The 26,715-nt window shown below is 30.9% G+C and overlaps 1 protein-coding gene and 2 long non-coding RNA genes across 5 annotated transcripts; 1 reads left to right on the top strand and 2 right to left on the bottom strand.

Annotated features, from left to right (window-relative positions):
- Positions 1-7,521: 7,521 nt before the first annotated feature.
- LOC146904075 (myb-related protein 306-like) lies at positions 7,522-9,922 on the bottom strand. Of its 3 annotated transcripts, XM_085724909.1 has the most exons (5): positions 9,618-9,922; positions 9,221-9,350; positions 8,311-8,704; positions 8,029-8,135; positions 7,522-7,922 (listed from the first exon to the last, which is right to left on the bottom strand). In XM_085724909.1, exons 1-5 carry the CDS (start codon positions 9,748-9,750, stop codon positions 7,856-7,858), a joined length of 831 nt encoding a protein of 276 aa, XP_085581035.1. In that variant the 5' UTR covers positions 9,751-9,922; the 3' UTR covers positions 7,522-7,855. The 3 variants fall into 3 exon arrangements, with proteins under 3 accessions (XP_085581035.1, XP_085581034.1, XP_085581033.1); XM_085724908.1 differs by having other exon boundaries at positions 8,029-8,704; XM_085724907.1 differs by having other exon boundaries at positions 7,522-8,704.
- Positions 9,923-15,360: 5,438 nt separating this feature from the next.
- LOC146904074 (uncharacterized) lies at positions 15,361-16,544 on the bottom strand. The gene is made up of 2 exons (XR_015019587.1): positions 16,227-16,544; positions 15,361-15,735 (listed from the first exon to the last, which is right to left on the bottom strand). It is a non-coding gene; the product is annotated as an uncharacterized LOC146904074 (long non-coding RNA).
- Positions 16,545-20,119: 3,575 nt separating this feature from the next.
- Positions 20,120-20,743, top strand: LOC146904073 (uncharacterized). The gene is made up of 3 exons (XR_015020560.1): positions 20,120-20,260; positions 20,366-20,455; positions 20,565-20,743. It is a non-coding gene; the product is annotated as an uncharacterized LOC146904073 (long non-coding RNA).
- Positions 20,744-26,715: the final 5,972 nt, after the last annotated feature.

The following is a 26,715-nucleotide window of genomic DNA, read 5'->3' as shown; positions in this document are numbered from 1 at the left end:
TTTAAAACTGGTATTTCCAAAACATAACTTTTGTATATTTTTGTACAATATAATACTAGTATTAGAATATACTTTTAATAAAAAGAAAAGATTAGAATATACACCGACTCTACTAAAATATAAAGTGAAAAAGAATAAAGAGAAAAGCATGACCAAACCTAGTGTTTATTTGCAAGTTGCCAATCAAAGTTAATGATCAATAGCTCATAAAGACAGAATCATGTGCCACCCTTCAGAACCCAACCCATTCTGCATTTAGTAGAGCATGTGAAATAGTATATATTGCTTTGTTTCACATCTTGCAATGTCATACACGTAACTTGACTTTTTCTTTTTTTTTTTAAAAAAAAAAATATATAACTATCGCAAAATTAATTTATGGTCAGAATCCATTTGAATATCGGAAATTAGAAGGGAAAAAAAACTGTTCAATTGAATTATGAGAAATTTGGCATGATTTTGCATGTTTAGTACTACATGGAGATAAGCGTACGTAGATAATATAATAGATAGACTAATAGTTAGAATTTTTTTTGGTTACTGACTAATAGTTAGAATTGATACTATCTAAAATTTTAGAGTTTTCTCCTCTTTATAATTAATTATCTTTAGGTTATATTTACTAATTAAAAATTGTAATAGCGAATTAACTGTTTCAAAAACAGTGTAATATATAAGTTTTTTGTTTGAAAGAATATATGAGATTGATTAGTCAACTTATTGGTAAGACTTTGATTTTGTAAATTCAAGTGACATAATTCAAAATATCTTCGAAAAAAAAATGTAAAATGATGTATCTTTAATTAATATCTTCCCACCCTTCTTTTTTTTTTTTTTTTTAACAGAAACACAACTAATTCATTTCATTCATAACTCCTGACATAATATAAATTGACATATTATCATAAATTTGGAAACAAACGTACGACAATGCCACTCTAATTAACAAATAAGAACATTATTTTCTCGTGTATCATAAATTTGGAAACAAACTTACGGCAACGCCCCTCTAATTAACAAATAAGAACATTATTTTCTTGTGTGTTAATAAAACTTAGAAAATTGTTCTTCAAACTGACGAAAATACCTCTCACGTGAGTTAACTCACGTTCAGTAAGCTGAAATATAACCTACATGAGTTAGTTCACGCTGGGGTTATAACCTACATGAGTTAGCTCACGCTGAGTTATAACTTACGTGAGTTAACTCACGTGGGATGTACCAATGTAGCAAACGTGACTTAAGTTACGTGGGGGGTATTTTCGGAAGTTCAATTGGGAGTGAGCAACTTTTGATGAGAGAAGAGAAATTTTCTAAAACTTATCTTAAAGTTTTGTGTGGAACTAAGCAAAACTTTACAAAATTATTGATGACCTCAACCCAAAAGTATTTTTCAACATTGGTCTTATTCAAAAAAGGTCTAGCCATTTATCGCAATGTGCTATTTTTCCTTTAAACAACTCAATTTTGTTGATGAGTTTTTGGATAGGAAAAATTATGAGAGATGGCATTCTAATAAAAAAAAATATCTTGAATGATTCATTTTTTTAATTCTCCTCCATGATCACTTCTTAATGAGATGATATTTGCATCTTTCTCATTTTGAAATTTTTTACAAAATTTTTGAAAAGCTTCAAAAGATTCATCCTTTTGTTTTAAGAAAAGAACCCATGTGTTGGAAAAGTTGTCTACAATGACAAAACCATATTTCTTCCTCTTATACTAGCTATTTTGATATGTCTAAAGAGATTAATGTGAAGCAATTTTAAAGGTCTTTTTGTTGACATGTAACCTTTGTTTGGAAAACAACTTTTTACATTTTTATTTCCAATACATGATTCATAAATCTTGTTCTTATCAAACATAATCTTAGGAAGACCTTAACTAGCTCAAATTTTGAAAGCTTGGAAATAGTATCCATGCTGACATGATCAGCCCTTTTGTGCCAAATCCACTTATCTTTTTCAAGAGATAAGGAACATAATTCAGTTGGCAATTCATCGAAGAAAATAACATAAAGGTTCTTTCTTCATGATCCAATTAATAGAGTTTTTCTAGAAGATGTTTGTTTTGTTTCACAATGTTGGGTTTAAAGATAACTTCTAGGCTAAATTACACTGTAGGTCCTTTAAGTTTGAGGTTTGTAACAAATAGGTCCTTTAAGTTATTTTGTTCCCATATAAGTCCTTTAAGTTTTCAATTGTTTGCACCATTACCCTTTTTGTTATAAAAATTGCCACATCAGCAGGAACAAATAATATTTTAATCAAACACAGGAAACTCAACAATCTTCATCATCTTCCTTCCATCTCCTTCATCATCTTCATAACATAAACTCAGAAATCCAAAAATCAAAATCCAACAAAACCAATGTTCATCATCTTATTCATCTTCTGCATTCCTTCATCACACAAAGAACTAAACCCCGGAAATTATATCCACCTTTCATATTCAAGAACGCATACCATTTTCTTCTATCTCCTTCATCGACATTTGGTTTATTCCAATTCCAATTAAATTTCTCTATATTGTCCATTGTCTATAAATACCTCCCAATTTTCCGTCACCATTCAATTCAATCACCGTTTGTTCATTTTCACTCTTCTCTCTCTCGATTTTCCTTATGAAATTGTTGTGATATTGATTTAGTGCTATTATCATTATATGTGATTCTCATCTTCTTTTGGATTCAATCAAAGTAATGCAGCTGTGCTTTTTTATTTTATTTAATATTATAATTGTTTAAATGTTTAGATTGTTTACTTTATTCGCTGTTTTTGTTGTGTCTTTACTGAAGTTTGCGCATATTATGTCGTGTACTTATGAATCTTCGGGGGATCGTCTCACACACAAAACACACACTAAGATTTATGTGTTTTTATTTTAGTGTTCTGTTTTAATTAATTTTTAGTTTTTATAATTTTCTGGTTTTTTTTTTCTTTGTGTGATGAAGAAGATGAATAAAATGATGAACATTGATTTTTCTGGATTTTGATTTTTGGATTTTTGAGTTTATGTTATGAAGATGATGAATGAGATCCAAGGAAGAGGATGAAGATTGTTGAGTTTCCTGGGTTTGATTAAAATATTATTTGTTCCTGCTGATGTGGCAATTTTTTTAACAAAAAGGGTAATGGTGCAAGCAATTGAAAACTTAAAGGACTTATATGGGAACAAAATAACTTAAAGGACCTATTTGTTACAAACCTTAAACTTAAAGGACCTACAGTGTAATTTAGCCTAACTTCTAAGTTGTAATGCTTTAAAGGGTGTCAACCTAGTTGGGATGATTTACAGTCTCTTTGATGTCCTTACACTCTTGATTTAGCCAAAACAAGATAACTGCTAACTCATTGTCACATAATTGACTAATGCTTAATATGTTATGTTTTAGACCTTCAACATTTTGCACATCTTCTATTTTTACAAAGTTATGCTTACCAATCATACATTTGCCTTTGATATGTGCCTAGTCATTGTTTCCAAAGGTAACATATCACCCATTCCTCTTCTCAATTGATAAGAATCATATCTTATCACCACTCATGTGTTTAAAACAACCATTATCCAAATACAAAGATTCTGCCTTACATTTTGAGAAGATACTTGGAGGTGGTGTCAAAGGTTTCTCATGTCCCCATGTTTGTTGGGTCCATGTTAGTTATTCTTCTTAACTCTTATTTTGTTAAGAAAGCACTCACTATGAACATGTCTAATCTTACTGCTTTGAGAACGCTTTCTCTTTACTTTGGATATGTTTGTTTTCAATTTCTATGAAGGTACAAATGGAATGACGACAATTTTCTTTACATGGCCTCTTTTCTTAAGAAAACAGACAAATTCAAGATGTCTAAACATTTTTTTTAAAGAGATGCCTAAACTTTTTAAAGAGATGCCCAAATCTTTGAACTATCAAATAAACTAGTTATGGGATAGAGAAGATAACACAGAAATTTATTATGGTTCACCAAATTGGGCTAGTCCAGTTCCCACTGACTGTGAGATTTTTCAATTTGGCGTCTGAGATACTTATGACATGTCATCTTATCTTCAACATACTTTTCAGTCATTTTATTTAGGGTTTTGATCCAATTAAGAGAAGTTTTAGAACAATTACCTATGATTTTCTAGACGTTTTTTAATGTTTTCATTTCAGGTCATGTAATTCGTGTTTTCCCGAAACCAAGAACTTCTTAGGTGTTTTGAGGTAATTCAATGCAAAATCATGCAAATCGACAAAGCAAATCATCTCAAAAGGATTTGGGAAGAAAATGGATGATGATTCAAGAGGCATGTGAAGACATTGCAAAGAGGATAAATTCTATTCCAAGTCTCGAAGAAAAGTTTCACGGAAGAAAACACATAGAAAGACCTAGAAAAAGGCAAAAATGTGTTGCCCTAAGCACCTGGTGCGTCCCAGGTGTGCCGCTGCACACCCTGAGCATTAAAAAATTACACTAGAGAGTGAGGTGCGCCATCGCACGCGTGAGGGGCGTGCGCCTTCAGGTGAAAAGAAACTACTTGTTATTTTTCAGCCTAAATCCACTTGAAGCCAATTTCTCCTAGAAACAGAGAAATCACTCTCTTTTGAACATTACATAGTAATCTTATTCTTTCCTCCTTTGGTAAGGTAGACGAGATATAACTGTCAGTTTGTAGAACTACTAAGGTAATATTGAATATGTTATGAACTTCTAAAGTACACTAAAATAAACTTGTTAGAATTTTACATTTATCAAAACCATATTAGCCTCTTTAATTGAAATAAGTTTGTTGTCATTAAAACATCAACTTAAGAAGATTTTTTTTATTAATGTCAACACGTATGTGGTCAATCCAAGTCAATGCTCTGTGGGTGAAGTTCTAGGTCAACAAATTGTTTGTACAAAAGCATCCTTATATCCTTCTACTTCAAGTGCAACAACTCTTTGCTAGTATGGAAAACAACGACTTGCTCAAAACTGTATAGACAATGAAATCAATCAAATACGAAGGTAAATGCAGGGATAATCAATTGTATTTAAGGAAAATATTGCAAGCAATGGTCAAACATTCAAGACAAGGATTCTCTTTGCATCATACTTATTCCAAATGTCATAAAAGAAGGAATTTTTTATGTGGAAGAAAACACAAGCCTTGTCTAGAAAAATCAAAGTATAAAAAAGATACAAAATGTTGTATTGTGCTCAAACAATTTTTTATTTTGAGTTTTCCTCTAGTTTAAGGTGGAAGTCCTATAGTTTGAGGCAAAAGAAGTCTAGGACTATGAGTCTTAGGGAAATATTAATCAGGTATATTATAGTGAAAAATCCTTCAAGTGTGAAAGGACTGGAGTAATTCTAAATTGTGAAGTAAAAGAGGATAATTGCATGCGTATTTCTTCTTCCAGTATCTCTTTACATTATGCGCTTTACTTTATAAGTATAGCCATATCCCACAAGGATATCAAAGTGCTTTATTGGGGTTATAGTCAGTATTGACGTTTCAGTGAGGATAATTAGGACAAGGAATGAAGAAAAGTAGAAGGATCAACTACTTGTACAAGCGTGATGCGTTCTACGAGCCACGCGTCACACCCTTGAAGGAAATTCAAAAGTGTCTCTCTACTACCTCAAATGCCTTGTGTAACTATGAAGAATTGCAACTGTCTCATCACTATATCTAAGGCTCGTCGTGTGCTAGGAGATGCACATCGCGCAATACAGTTGCCAAAATCATGGAGTGTGGGATAGAAATAATTTTACTTATTGGGTTATTGGCCTTTGTTGGCTGACCCAAATGTGATATTATGTTGCTTAGAAATTAAGTCACACATGCTTATAAATACCAGAGGCAAGCAACACAATTATTCATTCATCAGAAAAGAGAATATAAGAAACAAAAAGTTAGGTTTTGGAGAAACAATAAGAGGGATTCGAACAACAAGGAGAGAAGGAAGAATGGAGGAGCAACATCATCATGACTATTTTACTTTCCATGTTATTTAATCTTTTCTATATGTTTACTTGAGGACATATTAGTGCACTTCCTAAATTATTACTTGAGGATATATTAGTGCACTTGCTAAATTTATTCATCAATGTCAAGATAATGATGAAGAAATGGAAGATATTGCAGATGATGATAGTGGCCAAGATGACTCTTGTTGGGAGCCCAGGGAGCGTCGGGAGCAATAATGGGCTAAACGTCCAGGACCCCTAAGAGACATAGACACCAGATCTCATCCAAAACCCTAAGGCATCAGATATATGTGTCCCCTCTTTTATATAACGAATGTTTCCTCCATTTTTAGTCGATGTGAGACATAATTACTCTTCACACTTGATTTTAAATAATCTCCCCTGTAAGTCTGAGTCACCCATATCACTAGCCTAATCCACACTATGATCCCACTCCCACTCCCCCACCGAGCTAACCAGGGTTCTAATACCACTTGTTGGGAAGTCCAGGGAGCGCCGAGAGCGGCAAGAGGCTAAACGTCCTTGACCACTTAGAGACTTAGACACCACATCTCACCCAAAACCTTAAGGTTTTAGGTAAGTGGGTCCCTTCTCTTATATATGCAACATTTCCTCCATTTCTAGTTTATGTCGAACATAATCATTCACACTTGAATTTTCAACAATCCCCCCCTTAAGTGTGAGTCACTCACATCACTAACCTGATCCACAATAGGATCGCACTCCTGTTCCCCCAACGACCATGGGCAAATTTTGTTTAATTGCATCATGTATAACTAAAAAAAACAAGCATATTCTTTCAACTACCTTTTGTTTAATTGCATCATGTATATATTAACAAACATTTTAACCTTTGTCAATAAAAGAAGAGAGAAAAAAAAAGATATAGTAATTTTTTTTATTGAAAATTGTTTCTTGATAATAATAGTTGATTTGATTGAATGGTACCTCCGTTTCAAAATAAGTGACATTGTTGAATGTTGCACATATGTAAATGCACATTTTTTTTATCTTTAATATCTTTAATTATGTATTAGCAAAAATTATAAAAATTTGATATTTTGAAAATATTTATCGAGACAAATTCAACGTCTTATATTCTACTATTTGTCTTTATACAATAGTAGAAAACTATGAATAAAGTATATTATGCAAATAGTGCACATAGTAGAACTAGATTTTTTTTTTTTTTAGAACGGAATATTTTTTAAAATGATACCATTTTTTAGAATGGAGGGAGTATATTTTTTAAAATGATACCACTTGTTTTTATCTTACCAAATATAGCTTCATTTTTTTTTCTTCTTTTAATCGAATATGGAAGAATGCTTTTGTCATAGGGTTAATTCAAGTAAACTCTTGGAAATGCCCTTGGTTTTTCTCTTCTTTTGGGATGTAATTTTCCTTAATTTTCTATTTCTCTTTTAACCCTTAAAAGAAAGTGTGAGAAAAGAGTAATAATGAAAAGCTTCCAAGTGTGGTTGCTACGGAACCATCAATAGATTTAGTTGGAAAAAGAATGAAACAATAAATTCATAAAGGAAGATCACATTGCTGAAGCTTTACACAAGTCAAGCAAGTTTTCATTATGGTATGTAATACTAGTGTGTAATGATATTATGATAATCATATCTTGTTTCTCTTCAGTACCAAGGCAATACATCAAAGATTGATGAGAAGACCTTTCCTATAGAAATCATATAAAACAAAGATATCAGAAAGTTCCACATATATTTCAGAACTTGAACCCTAACTTTAAATTGTGTTCCACAATTGCAACGATTTTAGAGGTCTCTGCACAAGCATCACAAGCACAATTTATACCACATTTGTTTGTATCTTACTGCAACGTAAAGGTTAGCAGCGTAACTGCGACTGCAATTTAAAATCATGTACTACTTCACCATTAGAACCAAGCAAGCAACATCATCACAACCACATTTCAGCTTCGCTAGTATTGTACTGCGCGATATAAAGATTCGTAGCTTTATCTAAACCGTAAATGCAGATTAAAACTAATTAAACCAGTCTAGAAAACTTGAGCATGATCACCACCACAACCTAATACCTTTTCAGGACAACTTGCTTCATCAAGAAGCCATTTCTCAAGCAAAGAAAAGGGCATTGATTCTGAACCAACATCAGGCTTACTTTCATCTTGTAAAACCGTTGCGTCTGGTGACAAAGATTGACGAGAGAATTCAGAATTTGATGACTCCAAAGACTCCAAAGGTTCAAAACCAAACAAAGATTCAAATGTTTCAGACAATATTTCACCCTTTGTTCCACTACTAGAAGCAGAATCAAAGTTGTTGAAGGAATTTTGTGTCACAGCAGAATTAGTACTAACCGATGATTTGATTGGATTTTTCATCCAACCTTTTAGTAAACGAGCTATGTTATCTGCACTTGAAGCATAGCAAAAAGATTGACCTGGTTCTTTAGTGGAAGAAAATGAGTTACTATTTGTAGGGTTTGAAGTAGAAAAATTAGAAGATAATTTTTGAGGTGAAAGTGCTTCATTAAGTGCTTTTTTGGCCATTTGAATATCTGTTTGTAGTCTTCTTTCCCATTGACCTCTTGGAATTCTTTGAGATGCTGAAAATTTTTCTTCTTCAAAATTAATGCATTCAGCATTATTACCTGTTTGTGATTTCTTGAGCTTCTTTTTCAAATGAGTATTCCAATAGTTTTTTATGTCATTATCTGTTCTTTGTGGAAGGTATGATGCTATTGCAGCCCATCTGTTACATCATAAATGTTATCCAGTTAGACATGTGAATCATAAAGAAGCTACCAAAAAAAACTACTAAAAAAATTGGAAGTCTCTAATTTTCTTATATTGTTTTCTATCAAGAAAGTTAAATTAAATACTAAAACAAACATATTAGCAAATCCTTTTTTTTAGGGATATTTAAATCCATTTAGGACAAGTCTAATATACAAAAAAATTATAGAAATAGGGACACAAATTAAAAATAGGAAAAATATTCCAACACTTATATTCTTTCATAACTAGTATATCTTTATGGAATTAAAAACAGGTTGCACATATCCAACTTATGTCCTAAATTTAATTTTACAAAAATTGGAAACCTAAAAAATGAAATCAAATGCTAATTTCTTTGTAATTAAAATGACAGAATTAGAAACATAGTTTACTTATCACTTATTCAAATTTTGTTGCTGCCTTAAAACAAATAAATAATTTGTTGCTAATTTATTTTTTTGAAGTAGCAAATTATGAAGAAAAGGTTTACCTATTTCCTAAAAGATCTTGAAGATGGATAATCATCTTCTCCTCTTGTTCAGTGAAGTTACCCCTTTTGATTCCTGGCCTTAGGTAATTAGTCCATCTAAGTCTGCAACTTTTGCTGCATCTTGACAACCCTGAAAAATTAATCCACAAAAATCAAATAAATTAATCACTTCAATGCATATAAAAATATAATAATAAGAAAAAATAAATCACTTAAATTCAGATCCATTAAGTAATAAAAATAAAACCTAAATAATGTATTCATGATCAACAACAGTCCTCTTGGATCATGATTTTCCTATTAATGATCTATGATATACTATAGAACAAAGAAAAAAGCCAATAAATATAATTTTAATGAAAAAATATTGCAGTTCTTAAAGTTATGAACTATTAACCTGTCTTGGTTGGAACAGCCCTCCAATTTCCAGGACCATGTTCTTGTATATAAGTAACAAGTATGATATCTTCTTCAGGAGTCCATGGTCCTTTTTTAACACCTTCTTTGTCACAACAAGGTGGTCTTCCCATGTTTCTTTGTTTCTCTTTTGCTTTTAGTAACACTTATATATGTAGTTGCCACCAATTTCTATTCTATAGACCTTTTTCTTCTTCTCCCTCTCTCAGTGTATGATCACTTTTATTTTATTTTTAGCTCTCTCTAAAACCTCTTGATTTGATAGGTTTTAAAAGGCAAGTGTCCAAGCCTAACCTTTCCATGGTGTAAATATATAGCTAAGAAAATAGGGCGTATTTAGCATAAGCTAGGATTTTTTTTTTTTTTTTAAAAGATAAGCTAGGAAATTGACTTAAAAAAGGGTCTTGTTAACCGGTGGCCCCGGGGCACTGGAGGCACTGGTTAAGAAATCCAAAAGTAGAAAAATTGTCTTAAAAATATAAACTACTAAATAATTATTACATCACTTTTTAATAAAATCTTACCTCTTTTACCTGCTTAACCACTGCCCCAGGGGTACTGGTTAACATTGTCCCTTAAAAAAAGTAGAGAAAAAACCAAGAGTCAAAATTTGACAGCAAAGAGCATTAACTGAAGGAAGGAAAAAGCTAAATTATTTACTATAGTTATGTTGTGTACCACTCAAAACCGCGTAGAGCATTGAATGTGTAGCTCTATTACACTGGGAAAGCTCAATTTTATTTCAGCTTTTAAAGTTTCTATAAATTAACACAAACATGTCATTAAATGTAAATTTGTGATATAGCTGACTTTTGCAAGAAAGCTAATTAAGCTATCACCATTATGTCTTTCTATTTGCATACCTGGTGATCACCAATGAACAAGCCCTTTCTAGATACTTTAACTTGTCTATAAAATCAATTACTTGCATTTATATTTTGTTAATTAGACAGTGACCAAAACTGCCACCCTTGCTTCATTCTAGAAAGGGATAGCTTATCTATTTGCATACTTTAACTTGTCTATAAAATCAATTACTTGCATTTATATTTTGTTAATTAGACAGTGACCAAAACTGCCACCCTTGCTTCATTCTAGAAAGGGATAGCTTATCTATTTGCATTATTGTAGAGGAATCCTAATATCCCCTTTTTGTTAAAAAAAATTATTTAAGAATTCTATTATCCCATTTATTATTTTGTCAAAAAATATCCCATTTGTTATAGATTTTTGTGAAAAAAAATTTCTTTAATGGAAAAAAAATTATGACTATAAAATAAGGAAAATGCTAACTTGTGTCCTTAAAATACAAGTTAAGCTTCCAAAGATAGAAATTATGCATAGTAAATTGTCCTAATTTATTTCTTACAAGATTGAAATTTAATATTTCTCAATAAATATTTGCCCTTTATATAAACTTTAACATGTCCCTAGGAGCCCAAGTTAGTATGACCTATAAAATAAACATGTTTAATTTTTTTATAACTTTGTAAATAAAATCAGGGTTTTGCTAACAAGCGCCCTAGGGCATTGTTTATGGAACACACGAAAAGAAATTTTGTTTTAAAAATACAAGTCAAACACATGTAAAAAAGTCATAACTACATAATTTTCCATGTAAAAAATAATACTTTTGAAAGCTTAACAATGCCCTAAGGACACTCACTTGTTAGCATTTTGCATAAAATTAAAATATGTTTCGAATGAGTAGTTGTTCGAAGTAGCCTTTCTATAAAACTATTTTTTTAGTACTGATTCTTAATGATTGAATTTCATTTTGATAAACAAATACATAATAACTTTTGCTTTTAAAAAAAATAAAAAATTCTCCATCAATTTGTTCTCTGAAATATGACCCTCTTTCTAATTGATCTTCGAACTATATAAATATACTCATGGGTTTGTCTAACATATGTAATATTCCATATATTAAAGCAATTGAAAATATTAATTTTTTATTGAAACAAACAATTATTTATTTAAAAATTATATATTTACTACTATAAATTAATGCATAAACTCCAATGCAAACTTACTATTTTAAATTTCTTAACATGTGCGAGTTTACACATTATAGAAAAATCATATACTTCATCCGTTCCTAATTATAAGTCTCCTTTGATAAAAAGTCGTTTTCCTAAATATAAACCCATATACAATTACTAGGTGTATTTATGATTTTTTTTCCCTAAAAATACATCTAATTAATACTATTAACTTGCATTGAAATATGAAAAGTCAAATGATAAACACATATAAACAAAGGACAATAATCTAGTAAAATTCGCATACAAATTATACACATTACCTACATTACTATCATTTTTTCTTAATATGTGTGAAATTATTCAAAAAAAACTTAGGGTCTTGCTAACCAGTGCCCTAAGGGCAATGGTTAAGGATTCCATTAATAAAAACTTAGTCTTCGAAATACAAGTTTTACTTTTTTGATCTTAACAATAATTACACCACTTTTTGATGCAAACTTACTTATATTAGTACTTTAACCAATTCCTAAAGAGCAACGGATGAAGTACTAATTAGTAGTAGTCCTTAAACTATTATCAATCTATCAAGATAACCGGTGAGTCATCATTCTCTCTCCTATTTTTAATCGAATTGAGGGACTAACTTGATAAATTAATTTATAATAATTCATGGACTACTTAGTATATTTCTCTCTCTCTCTCTCTCTCTCTCTCTCTCTATATATATATATATATATATATATATATATATATATATATATAGAGAGAGAGAGAGAGAGAAATATACTCCATCCATTTTGATTTAATGGTTGAGATTCATTCTTATCATTCTCATATAAGAATGTCATTCTCATAGTATATGTCCTCTATATATATATATATATATATATATATATATATATATATATATATATATATATATATATATATATATATATATATATATATATATATATATATATATATCCTATGTACCAAATTGAAGAGAGGATAATAGTTAAAGAATTAAATTAATGGTTTATTATAACAAGTCAATTTTTTTATAATGCATAACATCCTTTTTTTTAATAGGCGGCGAATACTAATCTGATAATCAAAGTAGTTGCTAGACCAATTGGCTCGGACACGAGACCGCTCGTGCCCGCCCATTTTATTGATGTGAAGATCTTTAATAACTCCAAAAGATTTAGTCTAGTGGTAAAAAGGCAGTCTTTCAGATCCTGAGTTCAAGCTTCACCAATGTCCTTGAAGAGACGGAATATAAATGTTTTTGAAAGTTTTATTTGAGACGTTTACTATATTGAACTCGGATATCGTTCCATCATCCTGACTTTTAAAAATAATAATAATAATAATTGAGATAGAATGACATCCAAGTATGCAACATACTTCCTCCGATCACATTGATAAGTAAATGTGCTATTTGGTTTGCAGGCAGTGTGGGAAATTTGGAAAGAAAAAAATCACACGGTTTTCAATGAGAAAAAATGTTCAATTTAACAGGTGGTTGACAAGATTAAGTCGACAACTTTCATGTGGTTGAAGGGGAAATACGTCAATCTTCCCTTCAATTACCATGGTTGATGGCTAAATCCGTTCACCATTCTAGGCATTGGTTAATTGTTACTTTCTTTCTTGTGTTTTTTCCGCTTGTGCGGTTTGGCTTTGCCTTGTAATTGTAGTTCTGACACTCTTTGGATTTTGGTGTATCTTCCTTAGCACAACTTGTGCTAGGAAGACCTTTTTGATGTGGTAATACAAATTCATTTTAGCCTCTTCAAGAAAAAAAAAAAAGTAAATGTGTTTTTCCACATTCATTAAATAATTGTTGTATGCGGACTAGTTCAAATACATCAACTATTCAATTAATCTGAGAAAAACAATTTTTTTTTTATAAATGTGACTAAATAAAGTAAATTATACTCCCTCCGGTCCTATTTATAAGAGAAATTTTGGTCAACAAAAGTTAATGTATCTAGTTAAAAAATTGGTCCAGATACATCCACTTTTGTTGACTCAAATGTCTCTTATAAATAAGACCGAATGGAGTACTAAAATTGAATGTATTTGCAATGAGGGCACTCAAAACATATTGTCTCCTCAAAACACTTGTTAGCATGACTCATTTCTTATTGTACCCTAGTAATCAACATGCATGTCCTTTCAAAAAAAAGTAATCAACATGCATGTGGTTTAGAACGAAAAAAGTCCATAGTTAATAAATGAACTAGCGGGCTTACAAGTTGAAAATTGCTCACGAGTCACTATAACACGACAGACGTATAACAAATCTAGTGGAACATTTCGTATAGCTTTTAATCAACGTGTTTTCTTTCATAGCGAAGATCTTTACTTCATTAAATTTAGACATCATTCCATAACCCCGACTTTGTCTTAGAAAAAATAATTAAGTTACTACCTCTTAGAGGTGGGAACAAGCCAAGCCACCGACAGAGGCCTACAGCATAGACTCTTATAAGTATAATGTATATATGATTATTACTAATTGTCTTTATGTATATATGTTTTAATATTAATTATTTATTTTCCAATATAAATTAATAGTATTTGGAGATGGGAGAAAAAAATTCAAACGCACATATTTAGTCATTTATAGAGAGAGATATTTTAAATGTTAATGATCATCAATCATTTTAAAATATAAAATATCGTAATAATTATGATGTACTCCCTCCGTCCTAAATTGTAACCAAAAAAACTCAAATCATACTTATTAAGAAAACTAAACATATATAGTTTTTTGTATTTTCTTTGTAATAAGTTTCATGGAAAGATATAAAAACAATTTTCATTAGCTATTGGTTATGGAGAAAATGGAAGTGAGAGAAAAGTGAATGTAATTTGGATTTAATTTAGTGAGAACAAGCAAATGTTTTTCTTGAAAAATATATAAAAAAAATTAAAAACAAGATTAAATATGATGAAAGTTTGTCTTTTTTGCTTACATTATAGAACAAAGAAAATGAGTTTTTTTACTTACATTTTAAGACGGAGGAAATATGTACATGATTTTAGAACATGTGTGCATCCCCACTACTTGAAATTTTTGGCTCTGCCACCACCTCAAATGATCAAACAACCAAACCCTAAGAAAACTCAAAACACATGATGTAGTAATAGCGCATGGTCTATAGCTTTTTTTACCAAAGCAAAGTTATTTATCATTAATCAACCAATGTTCAATACAAGAAGGATAAAAATCAAAAATATGGTGACTAGCCCAAGAACAGGCCGCCCTAGCTAAAGTATGAGCAATCATGTTCGCTTGTCTCCTAACCAACTTCACCTTGAAGTTGGAATGTAAAGATAACTGATAAATAATATTGGAAACAATAGAATAAAATTTTGAATCACCATGGCCCAGAGACGATAGAGCTTGCACTAGAGTAGCGGAGTCAGACTCGAAAACAACCCAGTCCCATCTGTTCATATCAGCAAAGTGAATGACATCGAGTAAGGCTAGCGGATGGTCTATAGCTAAATCAATATATTAGTGATGACTTCACCATCATGAATATAGACCATTGCATATAATGCATGGATGTTGTCTAGTTTAAACAGTTATGGGTCGTGCAATCAGCGATTGAAAACAAAGCAAGTAAATTGTTCATACGTTGAAAAAAAAAAAATCGATAGTGTTAAATTTCATAAATGACATGTTGAAAGAGTAGGCACCCATAAGAAGGTCCTGAGTGGCGGAGCCAGACAAAAATGTTTGGGGTGGCCGCCATCCCGCCAACAAAATAAACTAAAATATATAAATTATATCGCATACAACACATTTAAGTTGTAATAAACCAAAAACCAATCATTCAAAATTTAAAATACATAATATATAAAGTCGTTCATTACATATCTAAAGATACACTTTACGCTTTCCAAGTGACTTTAAAAAATGTAACTAATTAAATCGTTTCACAACTTCTTAACAGCTTAATAAGAGAACTCTCGAATACTGCCAATAGATTACCATCACATTCAACTAGAAAGTTGTTGAAGTACTTGTTGAATTGAGCTTGAGGCCCCTTAATCACTTTCCAATTTATTTTTTCTCTTGTTGCTTCTGTAACTCCTAGATTTCCTTTTATGCTAAGGCAATTAAATAATTCATTATGAAAAACAGGACTTATATTGTAGACAGGAAACAAAACAAAAATTAGGTAAAGTTCTATACTTCTATTTCTTTCAATTTTTAATGATCAAGTAAAGATAGAAACAAAACAACACTAATTATTAACAAAATATTATCAGAGTGTCACAGTAGCCTAGCACATCTAATTACATCAAAAATTAGGTAAAGTTCTGTACTTCTATTTCTTCTAGGCGCACAACACAATCTCACTACAATGAATCATTCAAACATTTTCCTTCACCAGCAGCTTACAAAGCATTTAGTCTGTTAAGTGTCAAAGGTTTAAACTCTAAAACAAAGAATACCAGACATCTCCATACAGCAAACAAGACATGTAATAATCTAGGTTTAACAACAACAGATGGAAAACTCATACAATTAACTAAAGAACATGTAATCATCAAAGAAGAATCAGATTTGAAGGAAATTACATTCAATTTCATATTACCTTACAATTTACAACAATTAGGGTTTGTGGAGAGAGATAGAGATAGCTTCCTAAACTGAAGAATCAACACAGAAAATGGAGGAGGATGCGGCAGTGATGGATGAATAAGGAGATGAGTGGTCGCGGCGGTGGTGGTGTGGTAGATGGAGAGCGGTGCGGTGGTCTGGTCTGGGTCTATGGGAGAAGAAAAAGAAATCGCGTTTCTGATGAAAGAGAAAGGGAAAGAGGAAATGAAGTAGAATTGAAAATATTCATATTACTGAAGGGTATAATAGTAATTTCCCATAAAAGATGGGGTGGCGGTTGCCACCCCCCAGTTCCGCCTCTGGGTCCACTACTCTTAGAATGTGCCACGAGTGCTATTAACTAACATATATGAGCGTACAATAAGGGCCTAAGTACTTTTTTGTGCCTCACTCTCTATTTATCCTATTCAAATTGAAACAAAAATAATAAGTACTTTCCATGTCTAATTGAACACGTAAAGTTTCATATTTTAGAGTTTACCATTGCTTGTTAATTATTTGACTTTCTTGGGTAAAGCTCATAGGCAATGACAAGCTGCATTAAGTGCAGAAACAAGATTTGAAGTCGATTATAAAAGGTTTTTTAAGCCAGTTCTGAACTTGGTTAAGAGGTTCCGCCTAAGTGTGTCTATATATATATGATGATACAGTTTAAGATGGTTTGAAATTAAAAAATCTTCGAATCGCATGTTTAAATCGATTTCAGATTAATTATTCGTTTTAAACATTGATTTAGTAAACCACTTCGTGTCATATGAATATACGCAAGGGTTTTTGTAATAATTGACTTCAAACCACTTATATTTTTTTTTTTTGTTTCTATTTTGTCAGCTAATAATAACACGTCTGTAAATTTTCATTGTTACTTGCAACCAAAGACCTGAAAGAATTTGAAATAATATGTTGAAGGAAAAGATTGACATGAAAAAGAGTGACCTCAAAAAACTAAATTTTAAGATAAAAAAAAAACTAAACAAGTTACATCCAAAAACTAAAAAAAATAAAAAAAATTCATCATAACGTTGAGATTTTCGCAGGATCCTACGTTAAGTTTGATGATCATATTAAACTAAGAAAAATCAACATAAGTGAGTTTGACACCACATCTTCACCAAACCTTAAGGCATTAGGTTACTTATATGTTGCTCGACATTTATTTTTGTATTCAATGTGGAACTTTAACCCACACTTGAAACATTAACATCTCTTCTTCAAGTATGAGACTCTCAACATCCTACCACCAGGAATCAATTATGCTTCCCAACAGTAAAACTGAGATATGTTATCATTGTTGGATCTTATTAGGGATTCAACACTTATATGGATAGACTCATTGGACAGAAAGAAACCACGTGTATCCATATCTAATCCATGCTTCGTACATAATAGGCTTAACTGCATTTTTGATCCCTTAACTTTTAGAAAGTTGCGATTTTGGCCCCCTAATTAAAAAAATAGCAATTTTGGCCCCTTTCGTCCCAAAATTGCTAAGAAGACGCCACGTGTCCCAAAAAAGGGGCCATAATCGCAATTGTAAAGATAAGGGGCCAAAAAGCATATTTCCCTTATGTTAGAGGGTCAAAAGAGCATATTTCCATAAACATGGGGTCACTTTTGCAATTTTTTTAAAAGGGGGTCAAAATCGCTACTTTTGCAAACGTGAATAGTGCGTTTAAGCCTACATAAATATTTTAAATATGACAAAATTCTAATTCGTGTTTGGCATAGGTATTCATACTAATTTAACATATGAGGAAAGTAGTAGCATGCATAAACATTTAAAGCATGGTAAACATCTAAGGGTTGTTATCAAGTGGCTAATTGGTATGTTAGTGTTATTTTCTCTTTGCCAGGACTTGAACTTTGGACCTTTAAACTCCTTAACCGTTAACTCAAAAGTTGAGCCACCCAACCTCCTTATTCATTTGCACATTTGATCCATTTATACGAATTCAAGTATGACTCACTTATATGGTGCATGGTAACTATGTTTCAACTTAATTCTTCAAAAGGCCACTCTTAATGCAATCCTGATATGATACAACTTTGACACACCGGCACCACTACTCTAAACACTATATAAGGAATTGTTTATATGTTCTCGCTCCACATACAAGAAAATCCACTTTGGTGACACGAAAAAGTACATAAAGTTAACATTTTACCTCCCAACAAACGAGAGATCTCTCACCGGCCAGGCTCAGTATCATTAGTGTGTTCCCCAACAATTGGACTCGCCAACCCTACCTATAAGAAAACGTCAAGTGTTGTCAAAATTGGGTGTTGCCTCGTCAAATCGTCTGATTTTACGTTTTTAGGTATGAATTTAGTGTTAATCGACGTTAAAATCGCATTTAAGTGAAATCAGAATTTTGACCATCTTTGAAAGATTTAACACGTGGTAATATCAATGAAATCGGGTAAAATTGAGTTGATTAATTTTAAGCATTTTTATAAGATGGAGATGTAATTAATTGCTAATTAGAAAATAAGAGTGACATGTGTACTTTATATTTTTTGCAAGGCTTTTGTTTACGATGGAGATATTGAAACATGGAACCAAGTACAAGGAGTATTCCACCTAAGTAAAGGATAAAATACAAGGGGTATTTTGCCCAATCAAAAAATACATCAAAACTGCACTCTTGATGCCACCACTATTACATCAATGCTATCTTAGAATACAATTTATTAGATACATTAGCTATTTAATGAATCTGAAAAAATGTGCTTATAAATGTACCTAGAGGGATTTTTTTAGATGGTACTCCCTCCGTTCCTATATATAAGCACCCTTTTATTAGAGGCAAAGGGTGCTTACATATAGGGTCGGAGGGAGTATAATTTTTTAGGTTTGAGACGAAATGGCAAACAACACATAAAACTAACACATGCAACTGGAGGTCTCAAATTCAAACATATGTGAATAAGTTCAACTTATCAATATTAACATTTCCAATTCAACTAGGTCTTATAGACTATCATATAATAGTTTTAATTGATAAATAAATGTGTTGTCACTTCTTCGTTGAATTATTTCTACATCTAATTTATTTTTTATCATTCATCGTTATTACTTCTCTTTGGAATTTTTTTTTCCTTATATATCGTGAAAGGCTAAAAGAAGAATTAAAAAAAAAAAAAAGATACAAATGAAACTAGAATAAAAAAAACAATAGAATTTGATGATCATCAAAAAATTTATGTATGATCTTCATTAAAGTTAAGTCATCCATTCAATAACTTAAAGAGATCATTCAACATATTGATGTACCTAGAGACATTTAACAACAACTCAATATTTTTAGTAGTTTCTTGCAACTCCGAACTTTTTGTCCAAACTCTTATAAATAATTTTTTTTTTGTGCAACTGAGAAACTATTTAAATGAAGTTAGCTAACCATATAATTTTGGCAAGTTTTAGTCCACTTATTTTTACTATTTTGCAGAATCGGTCTCCCTATTTTAAAATTTGATAGCATTGATTGATCCATTAAATAATTGGTCTAAAATAGTGATATGACGTGTTTTAAATGAAGTTTTTTTTAGAAAATTTTCTTGTAATGTCATTGATGTTGATCTTTTCATATCAAATCATATATCACGTCATTTAAACCATCACATCACTAACTTTTTAGTTCAAAAATATGAAGATGGCGCCAAAATTGTCGGATTTTAAGAAAGGATGATCAAATTCACAAAATTGTGAAAATAGGAGGACTAAAATTGCAACTAAATCTTTATTTTTTATTATAAAATTAGTAGAAACATTTTTTTCAATTTATTCATCGCTATCACTTCTCTTTCAAAATTTTCCCTTATATATCATGAAAGGCTAAAACAAAAGGAAAAAAAAAAATACGATGAAGTTTTAATAAAAAAAATGAATGAACTTCGACGATCTTCGAGATTTTAATGTGTGGTCTTTACTAAAGTTAAATGATCAATTAAGTGAGCTAAAGAGATATATTTGACACATTGATGCACTTAGAGGCATTAAACAATAAGGTAATATTTTTAATAGTTTCTTGCAACTCCAAAATTTTAAAAACTATTTAAATGAAATTAGCTAACCATATTAATTTTACCTTAAACAATTTTCAATTTATTAAGGTTGAAGGAAGAAAAATATGGCTCAAATTTACATGTTTGTCTATGCTCTAATCATATTTCTTTCACTATTTCTTGTTATAATCAACTGCAGTAAGTTATTTTTCTCAATATTTTTAAATTTTCTTCTTTAAGATGTTGATACTCAATATATATTTGATCACCTTTTATATCATTGATTTGTTTTTATTTGACGTTGCAGCTCCTATCCCCTGCAATACTCCAGCTGATTGTCCAAAACGAATGTGTATATATCCTCTAAGAGCGAAGTGCATTAATTTTAATTGTGAGTGCGATTATGTCTACAAAAGAAATTGTGTGCGATAAAAGAAAATACATGTTTACTATAAATTAGTGAGAGAAACTTCAATTTTTCTCTAACCTCTTTTGTTCTTCAAGAAAATACATGTTTACTATAAATTAGTGAGAGAAACTTCAAATTTTCTCTAACCTCTTTTGTTCTTCATCCACAAGATCGTTTTGGATAATATTTTTTGCTCGGACTCACCCATATGCATAATTTTTCTCCCATTTATATAAATAAGTGTTATTCACATAAAATATATTTCCTCCGTTTCAAAAAACATGTCGCAATTTTACAATGTGCATTATTCACATAGCATACTTTGACGCTAATTTTTAACTAGCATATAAATACAAATGTTACCATGGAAGATGTTGTTTGATTTGTCTCGATGAATATTTTCTAAATATCAAATTTTTCTAATTTTTTACTATATATAAATTAAATATATTAATAGTCAAAGTTGTGTATTGGCATATGTGCAGTGGTTGACTGCGACATGTATATTGAAACGGATTGAGTATTTTATAATCTTGTGATTTGAGTGCGGCACAGTTTGATTTTTCCGTCTTGTGCAATGTAGTTTGGTTTCCCCGTCCTGTTGTGGTTTTTGTTTAGTTCAGATTGACGAATCAATGTTGACACATTACAAATTCAACTAATGATGATTTGTACATCAGTGCTACAAATCTAAAGACATGTGTATTCTGGTCACTTTAACTTTGTCACTTTTGTAGAAATTTTGTAGCTTTATGCTATTAGGTTGGATGTTGTGAGTTTATTAGCATATTCGTCATTTTCAGTTTTAGCGAATCATAATTTGTGTTGTTTTTTTGCATAATCTACCAATTTGAATGAACAAATACCATAGTTTAGTAAAAAAAAATGTTACTATACTAAGGGTCTGTTTGGATTGGCTTATTTTAGAGTTTATGCAAAGCAGCTTATGCAAATAAATAAGCATTAATGTATTATTTATAAACTTGTTAAGGTAGTTTACGAAAAAAACAACTTATGAATATACAATTTTCATTAGTAAGATCTTATGAATTAACCTAAAAACTTATTTATTTGCATAAGCTCTTTTTCATAAGCTCAAAATAAGCTCAATCCAAACATACCCTAAGTGTATAATTTTGTCACAATTCAATTGAAAAAATAATTATATGTTACTTTTAAGCATATAATTATATATGTATGTTATAATTTTTTCGTGTTTTTCTAATACAAATTTACATGACATCCATCAACGATGCGGTATTGGATTTCCTACAGTCATGAGAAATAGGCATCCACGCAATCGTGACATCGGTGACTATTTGATCTTGATCAGATTTAATTTTTTTAATAATTCAAAATACCAAATTTAAATGTGAATCGTCTGATTTTGATATAACGAAAACTGATGTTTCTAATCTAAACATGGTTCAATTGTCATTGAATGTGTTTTAGGCACAATGTAACATCCATATTTCTAACGGGGAAGACCATTTTCTTACTTATGAATAAAACAATCATAGTCGTCCTTTAAATTAAAATTAGTGAAATATTTTCCTTTAAGTCTTTTCTAAAAATGACGATTAGAATCATTGTGTATTGACTGGAGTTTTAAACCAATAGTTTTGTGATAAAAGATTTTACAAATAAATAGGCCGGTTCTTAAGGGGGTACAAACAACTCAATAGAGTTGGGCCTTAAAAAATAATTTATAGTCAATACCCATCCCTCACCCCCGTCCCTCAAATGAAGAATACATGTTTTTGTTTCTTCTTTCTTCCAACAGCAACACTACTTCTTTCGTCTTCTCAACCTCTATCGTGTTCCCTCCCGCCCTCCATCTCTCATCCGCACATCGTCACGCACACCGGTAACCACCACCAATCCAACCTCCATCTATCCTCTAGACTCTAGTTCTTTTTCGACAAGAATTTGATGCTATCAAATCATTCAATTTGTATAATCACTTAATCAGTCAATTTAAAAAGTTATTTCAGAGAATCATAGCAATCGTTTCTTTTTCGCATAATTTGGTTTTTATTTTATTAGAGACTCTTTTTTTTTATTAGAATCGAGTCTCCAAATTTATAGGGACAACCTGCAAATAAGGAAAACAACTTAAGTCAATGTGGTTGTAATAGAAATACATTATGTCTTTTACAAAAGGAAAAAAATACATTAATCTTACTTAACTAAATATCATGAGCACAACTTATCTATGTGTGTGCCAAATTACATGGACGTGGCTAATCATGAGTGCTATGTACTTTCAGTTAAGTATGCAGAGTTTTTTTCCTTTGAAAGAATGAAGTATGCATAAATAAAAGTTCGAAAATGGCACATTGTTTGTTTGTCTCCATTGTAACTGACACCAAAGAATTTTCTATGAGATCGGGGGATTATCTAGCTTATTATTCTTCCCAGCATTACGTATTTGATGCACCCTAGTCACATATAATTCATGACCAATACTTTTAATCATTATCTTATCTAGCTGGATATCATTTCACAATTTAATAAAATAACAAACTTTCCCATTCCTATGCTTAAGTACATATTCCGCAGTTACTTACTTAGTTAAAAAAACACTAATGCACTACCTAGATGTTGATCATTTATCTTGTAATAGAATTAAGCTAAATATCACGTTTGGTCTTTTCAGTTTGACAGAATTCTCAAGTTAGTCCTACAAGTTTTGAAAGTTTTAAATAGATCCTTTTAGTTTGACAAAATTTCCAAGTTAGTCATTTAAGTTTCAAATAGGTCATTTTAGGTGATAAACTATTTCACCGTTACCTCTGTTGTCAGTTAATAATTAATTGATGCTGATGTAGCCGTTAAACTAATAGAACCTAATTCAAACTTTCAAAACTTAAAGGACTAAATTGAGAATTATGTCAAACTAAAAATATCAAAAGTGGTATTTGACCTAGAATTAACTCATTACTAGTTCTCTATAATTTAACCATAACAGTCTTGACTAGTTTGAGGGTACTAGTACCTCTATAAGTCTACGAACGCCTACACATACATCTACTTAACCCTACTCTTAGAAGGGTTTTTGGTTTATTTTATCCTACATAATCACGTATCACTTCTTAATATATAGGCCTAACCCTAAAACGTGCAAGAAATACAAACATGCAACAAAATATATTCATAAGTAGAGAAAGGTGCACACACAAATTTGCAAAAATGAAAGTTCTTAAAATAATTAATCTTGGGGACCCCTAACCTGTTCAAACATCCAACAAGCATATAAATAAGCCATGATTGTATGGATTTATGTTCAATTATAAAAATTTCACAATTCATAAAATGCAACAAACATTAACTTCCTAAAATTCTATATATGCTTCTTGATACTTTCAAAATCATGCATTAACCCTAATTACTCAAAAATCATAAATTATCAAACTTTTAATGCATGAGGAATGGGGGAGGTGGAACTCACCTTGTTTATGTGAGGAATGTTGGTGATTGTTATGCTCCAATGTCTTTCTCTTCGTGAATCTAAAACTTGATCTTTCTCCTTCCATCTCACTTCATCAACTTGAAATCCTAACCATAATCCTTATTCTTCCATCTTCTTCAACTTCTTCTAGTTTTCCTAGATTATTAGGCTAAGCATCTCAATTATTGCATGTGCGATTTCTAGCGTTTAGATTGAAAATTTGTGATGTAGGTAATGAGGGTTTGGGAAGCCGAGGATGGGAGTGAGGGAGGAGAAGGTGAAATGTTAATTTTTATGTTTTTCTATCTTGGTTTTATACCTATGCAATACATTACTATGAAAGAAAATTTGACAAAATAGATTTGAAGAGCTAACAAAACTAACAAAACATATGTCAAGGCATCAATATATAACATTAGTTACACATGATCAGTTTCTAAGTATTGGCTAGATATATGACCAGTTTCCACGGTTGAATCCAATAGAATGATCCAATTATGTAAATGACATGAAGATCAGAGAAAGACCTTCTGATATACCCCAAAATCACTAAACCCTTAACCGCAACCCATTATCAAGATCATTATAATTAAATAAAAATTATTCTAATCACTTTTTATAGAGTTTCCTTTACCTTAAGCGACAAACTTTGCACTTTGTGAAAAACTTTCATTCCTATGGAGTTTCGTAACTGACGACTTCAAAAACAAAACCTTAATTGTGTGTTAGATAGCTCAAGCTTTAAACATATAAATATAAAAGTGTAGAAACAAAACCTTTATAAATGTTTGTGCAATAGGTTGAAAACAATGGTGATGATTCAATAGTGACAAAATAGAAGTGTCAATGATTCAATAGTGATTGAAAACATTGATCTATCAGCGAAATCATCATCATCATCTTCTTCAGGATTGAGCTCTGAAAACCCAAAAAATGCAATGAAATCTAAAGCTTTGTCTAGACCATTGTTTCCATACATATCATTGTGTAAGATTTGCATGATGATGGTTCTTGGTTCAAAAGAAAGCCTTGAATGCACAAGGTGCAAAACACACTTGGTATTTGTTGAAGATGTTTAAGTAAATCTTCCAAGAAAAAAAAAAGAGTAACTTTGTTTAAGTACTTGCGCTTTTTGAAATAAAGGAGTTGATATCTCTATCTATAAATAAAGAAGGAATAAAAGAAGTTTATATGCTCTATCTCTTGTTATTGCAGTTTGATTTTACCTTATCTATTCTAAATAGTAATAAATCCTTTAAGGATGGATGCAAATGAATTATCAAGCATGGGTCAAACTATTTAAATCTACAAAAATATTAAGTGAAATATTTTTTGCGGCTTTGCTCTTACAATTCTTATGAAAGAAAATACTAATAATCTTTGTATCGTTCCAATTTTGTCAAATGTACTCAAAGTGACAAATATTAAGTAAAGGTATATCGAGTCATTTGCTAAAATTTTCTATCTGTGTCCAATGAAAAACTATATTTTTTTTGTTTATATATCGACATTTAGGTTTAAATATGTTTATAGTCCCTGCAATTGTAGAACTTTTTAGTTTTAGTCCCTGCAATTGTAGAACTTTTTAGTTCTAGTCCCTGCAATTTTTTTTGTTTGGTTTTGGTATACTCAAAATGACCCAAAAATTGTTTTAGGTCCATAACGTCCGAAATACGTTCAAAAAGAGTAAAAGTAATAGAGTACCGTGTGGACAAATCATTTCACACCACATAGTACACTAAAAGGTATTTCTATTATTAATTGAATAAAATATTATAATTAATTTTGGAAAACCGAAAATCCTATCATGTCTCCCAACACAAACCTCTTCATCATGTATATTGATTTCGCCGAAAATTGAAGAAACAATCAAAGAGAAGAGACAAGTTTGAAACCACCGTCATCAGCACGACAAAAGTTTCAAACCAATTCTAAATAGCAATGGGACATTCAGGAACAAATGCTCAGTTGTTTCTGCTTTCTTGTAGCACAAGCTACATATTGATGGAAAGGTTGCACCCTCTCATGGATAAATTCTCATATGTTGGCATTTTCCTATGAATAGCTCTCCAAACCATGAATGGTTTAGAGGGAGGGGTTGTTGGATTCCATATTATTACGTCATTTGTATTTGTTTAAATTCTTACGTCATTTGTATTTGTTTATAATACAAAAATTGCAAACGGGAAAAATAAGATCAAATAAGTGACTTATGTACTCGCTCATGCAAATATATGATGGGGTTTATATATAGAGTTTGAAGGAGAGCACTTGAGTGATATTATGGTGTCAATGTCATATGACATTAGCTAATAATGTGCTACAATGTCACTCAAATGTTGTCTAGAGTCCGAGTGGACAAACGGTGGAGAATGGTGCCAAGTTTACAGGGTTGAAGGGACACTTTGAAAGGATACGAACAGTTAACAAATAGTACTAATTTATAAATTTGTTTAAAAAAGGTAGTATACATATTTATAAAATTGATTCCATCTGTTTTACGATTAGTGTCACTTTTGCTCATTTTAATTTTTACAAATATTAAAAATTACTATAAATAGAATTTTTTTTTGACAAACTATAAATAGATATATAGTC

Source organism: Medicago sativa, chromosome 7, assembly GCF_051527215.1.
Source record: "Medicago sativa cultivar Bolivia chromosome 7, Bolivia_mono, whole genome shotgun sequence".
In the NCBI taxonomy this organism is placed as follows: Eukaryota; Viridiplantae; Streptophyta; class Magnoliopsida; order Fabales; family Fabaceae; genus Medicago; species Medicago sativa.
Note: the sequence above shows the minus strand (reverse complement) of the source record. Positions and strands in the feature narration are given on the sequence as shown.

Bases quoted from the DNA above. Each gene is read 5' to 3' on its own strand.
- LOC146904075 (XM_085724907.1), bottom strand. From the start codon at position 9,750: ATGGGAAGACCACCTTGTTGTGACAAAGAAGGTGTTAAAAAAGGACCA. The intron at 9,351-9,617 runs GTTAATAGTTCA...TTAATTTTTCAG, and splicing joins GGCTGTTCCAACCAAGACAG to GGTTGTCAAGATGCAGCAAA. The intron at 8,705-9,220 runs GTAAACCTTTTC...ATGATGTAACAG, and splicing joins CAAGATCTTTTAGGAAATAG to ATGGGCTGCAATAGCATCAT.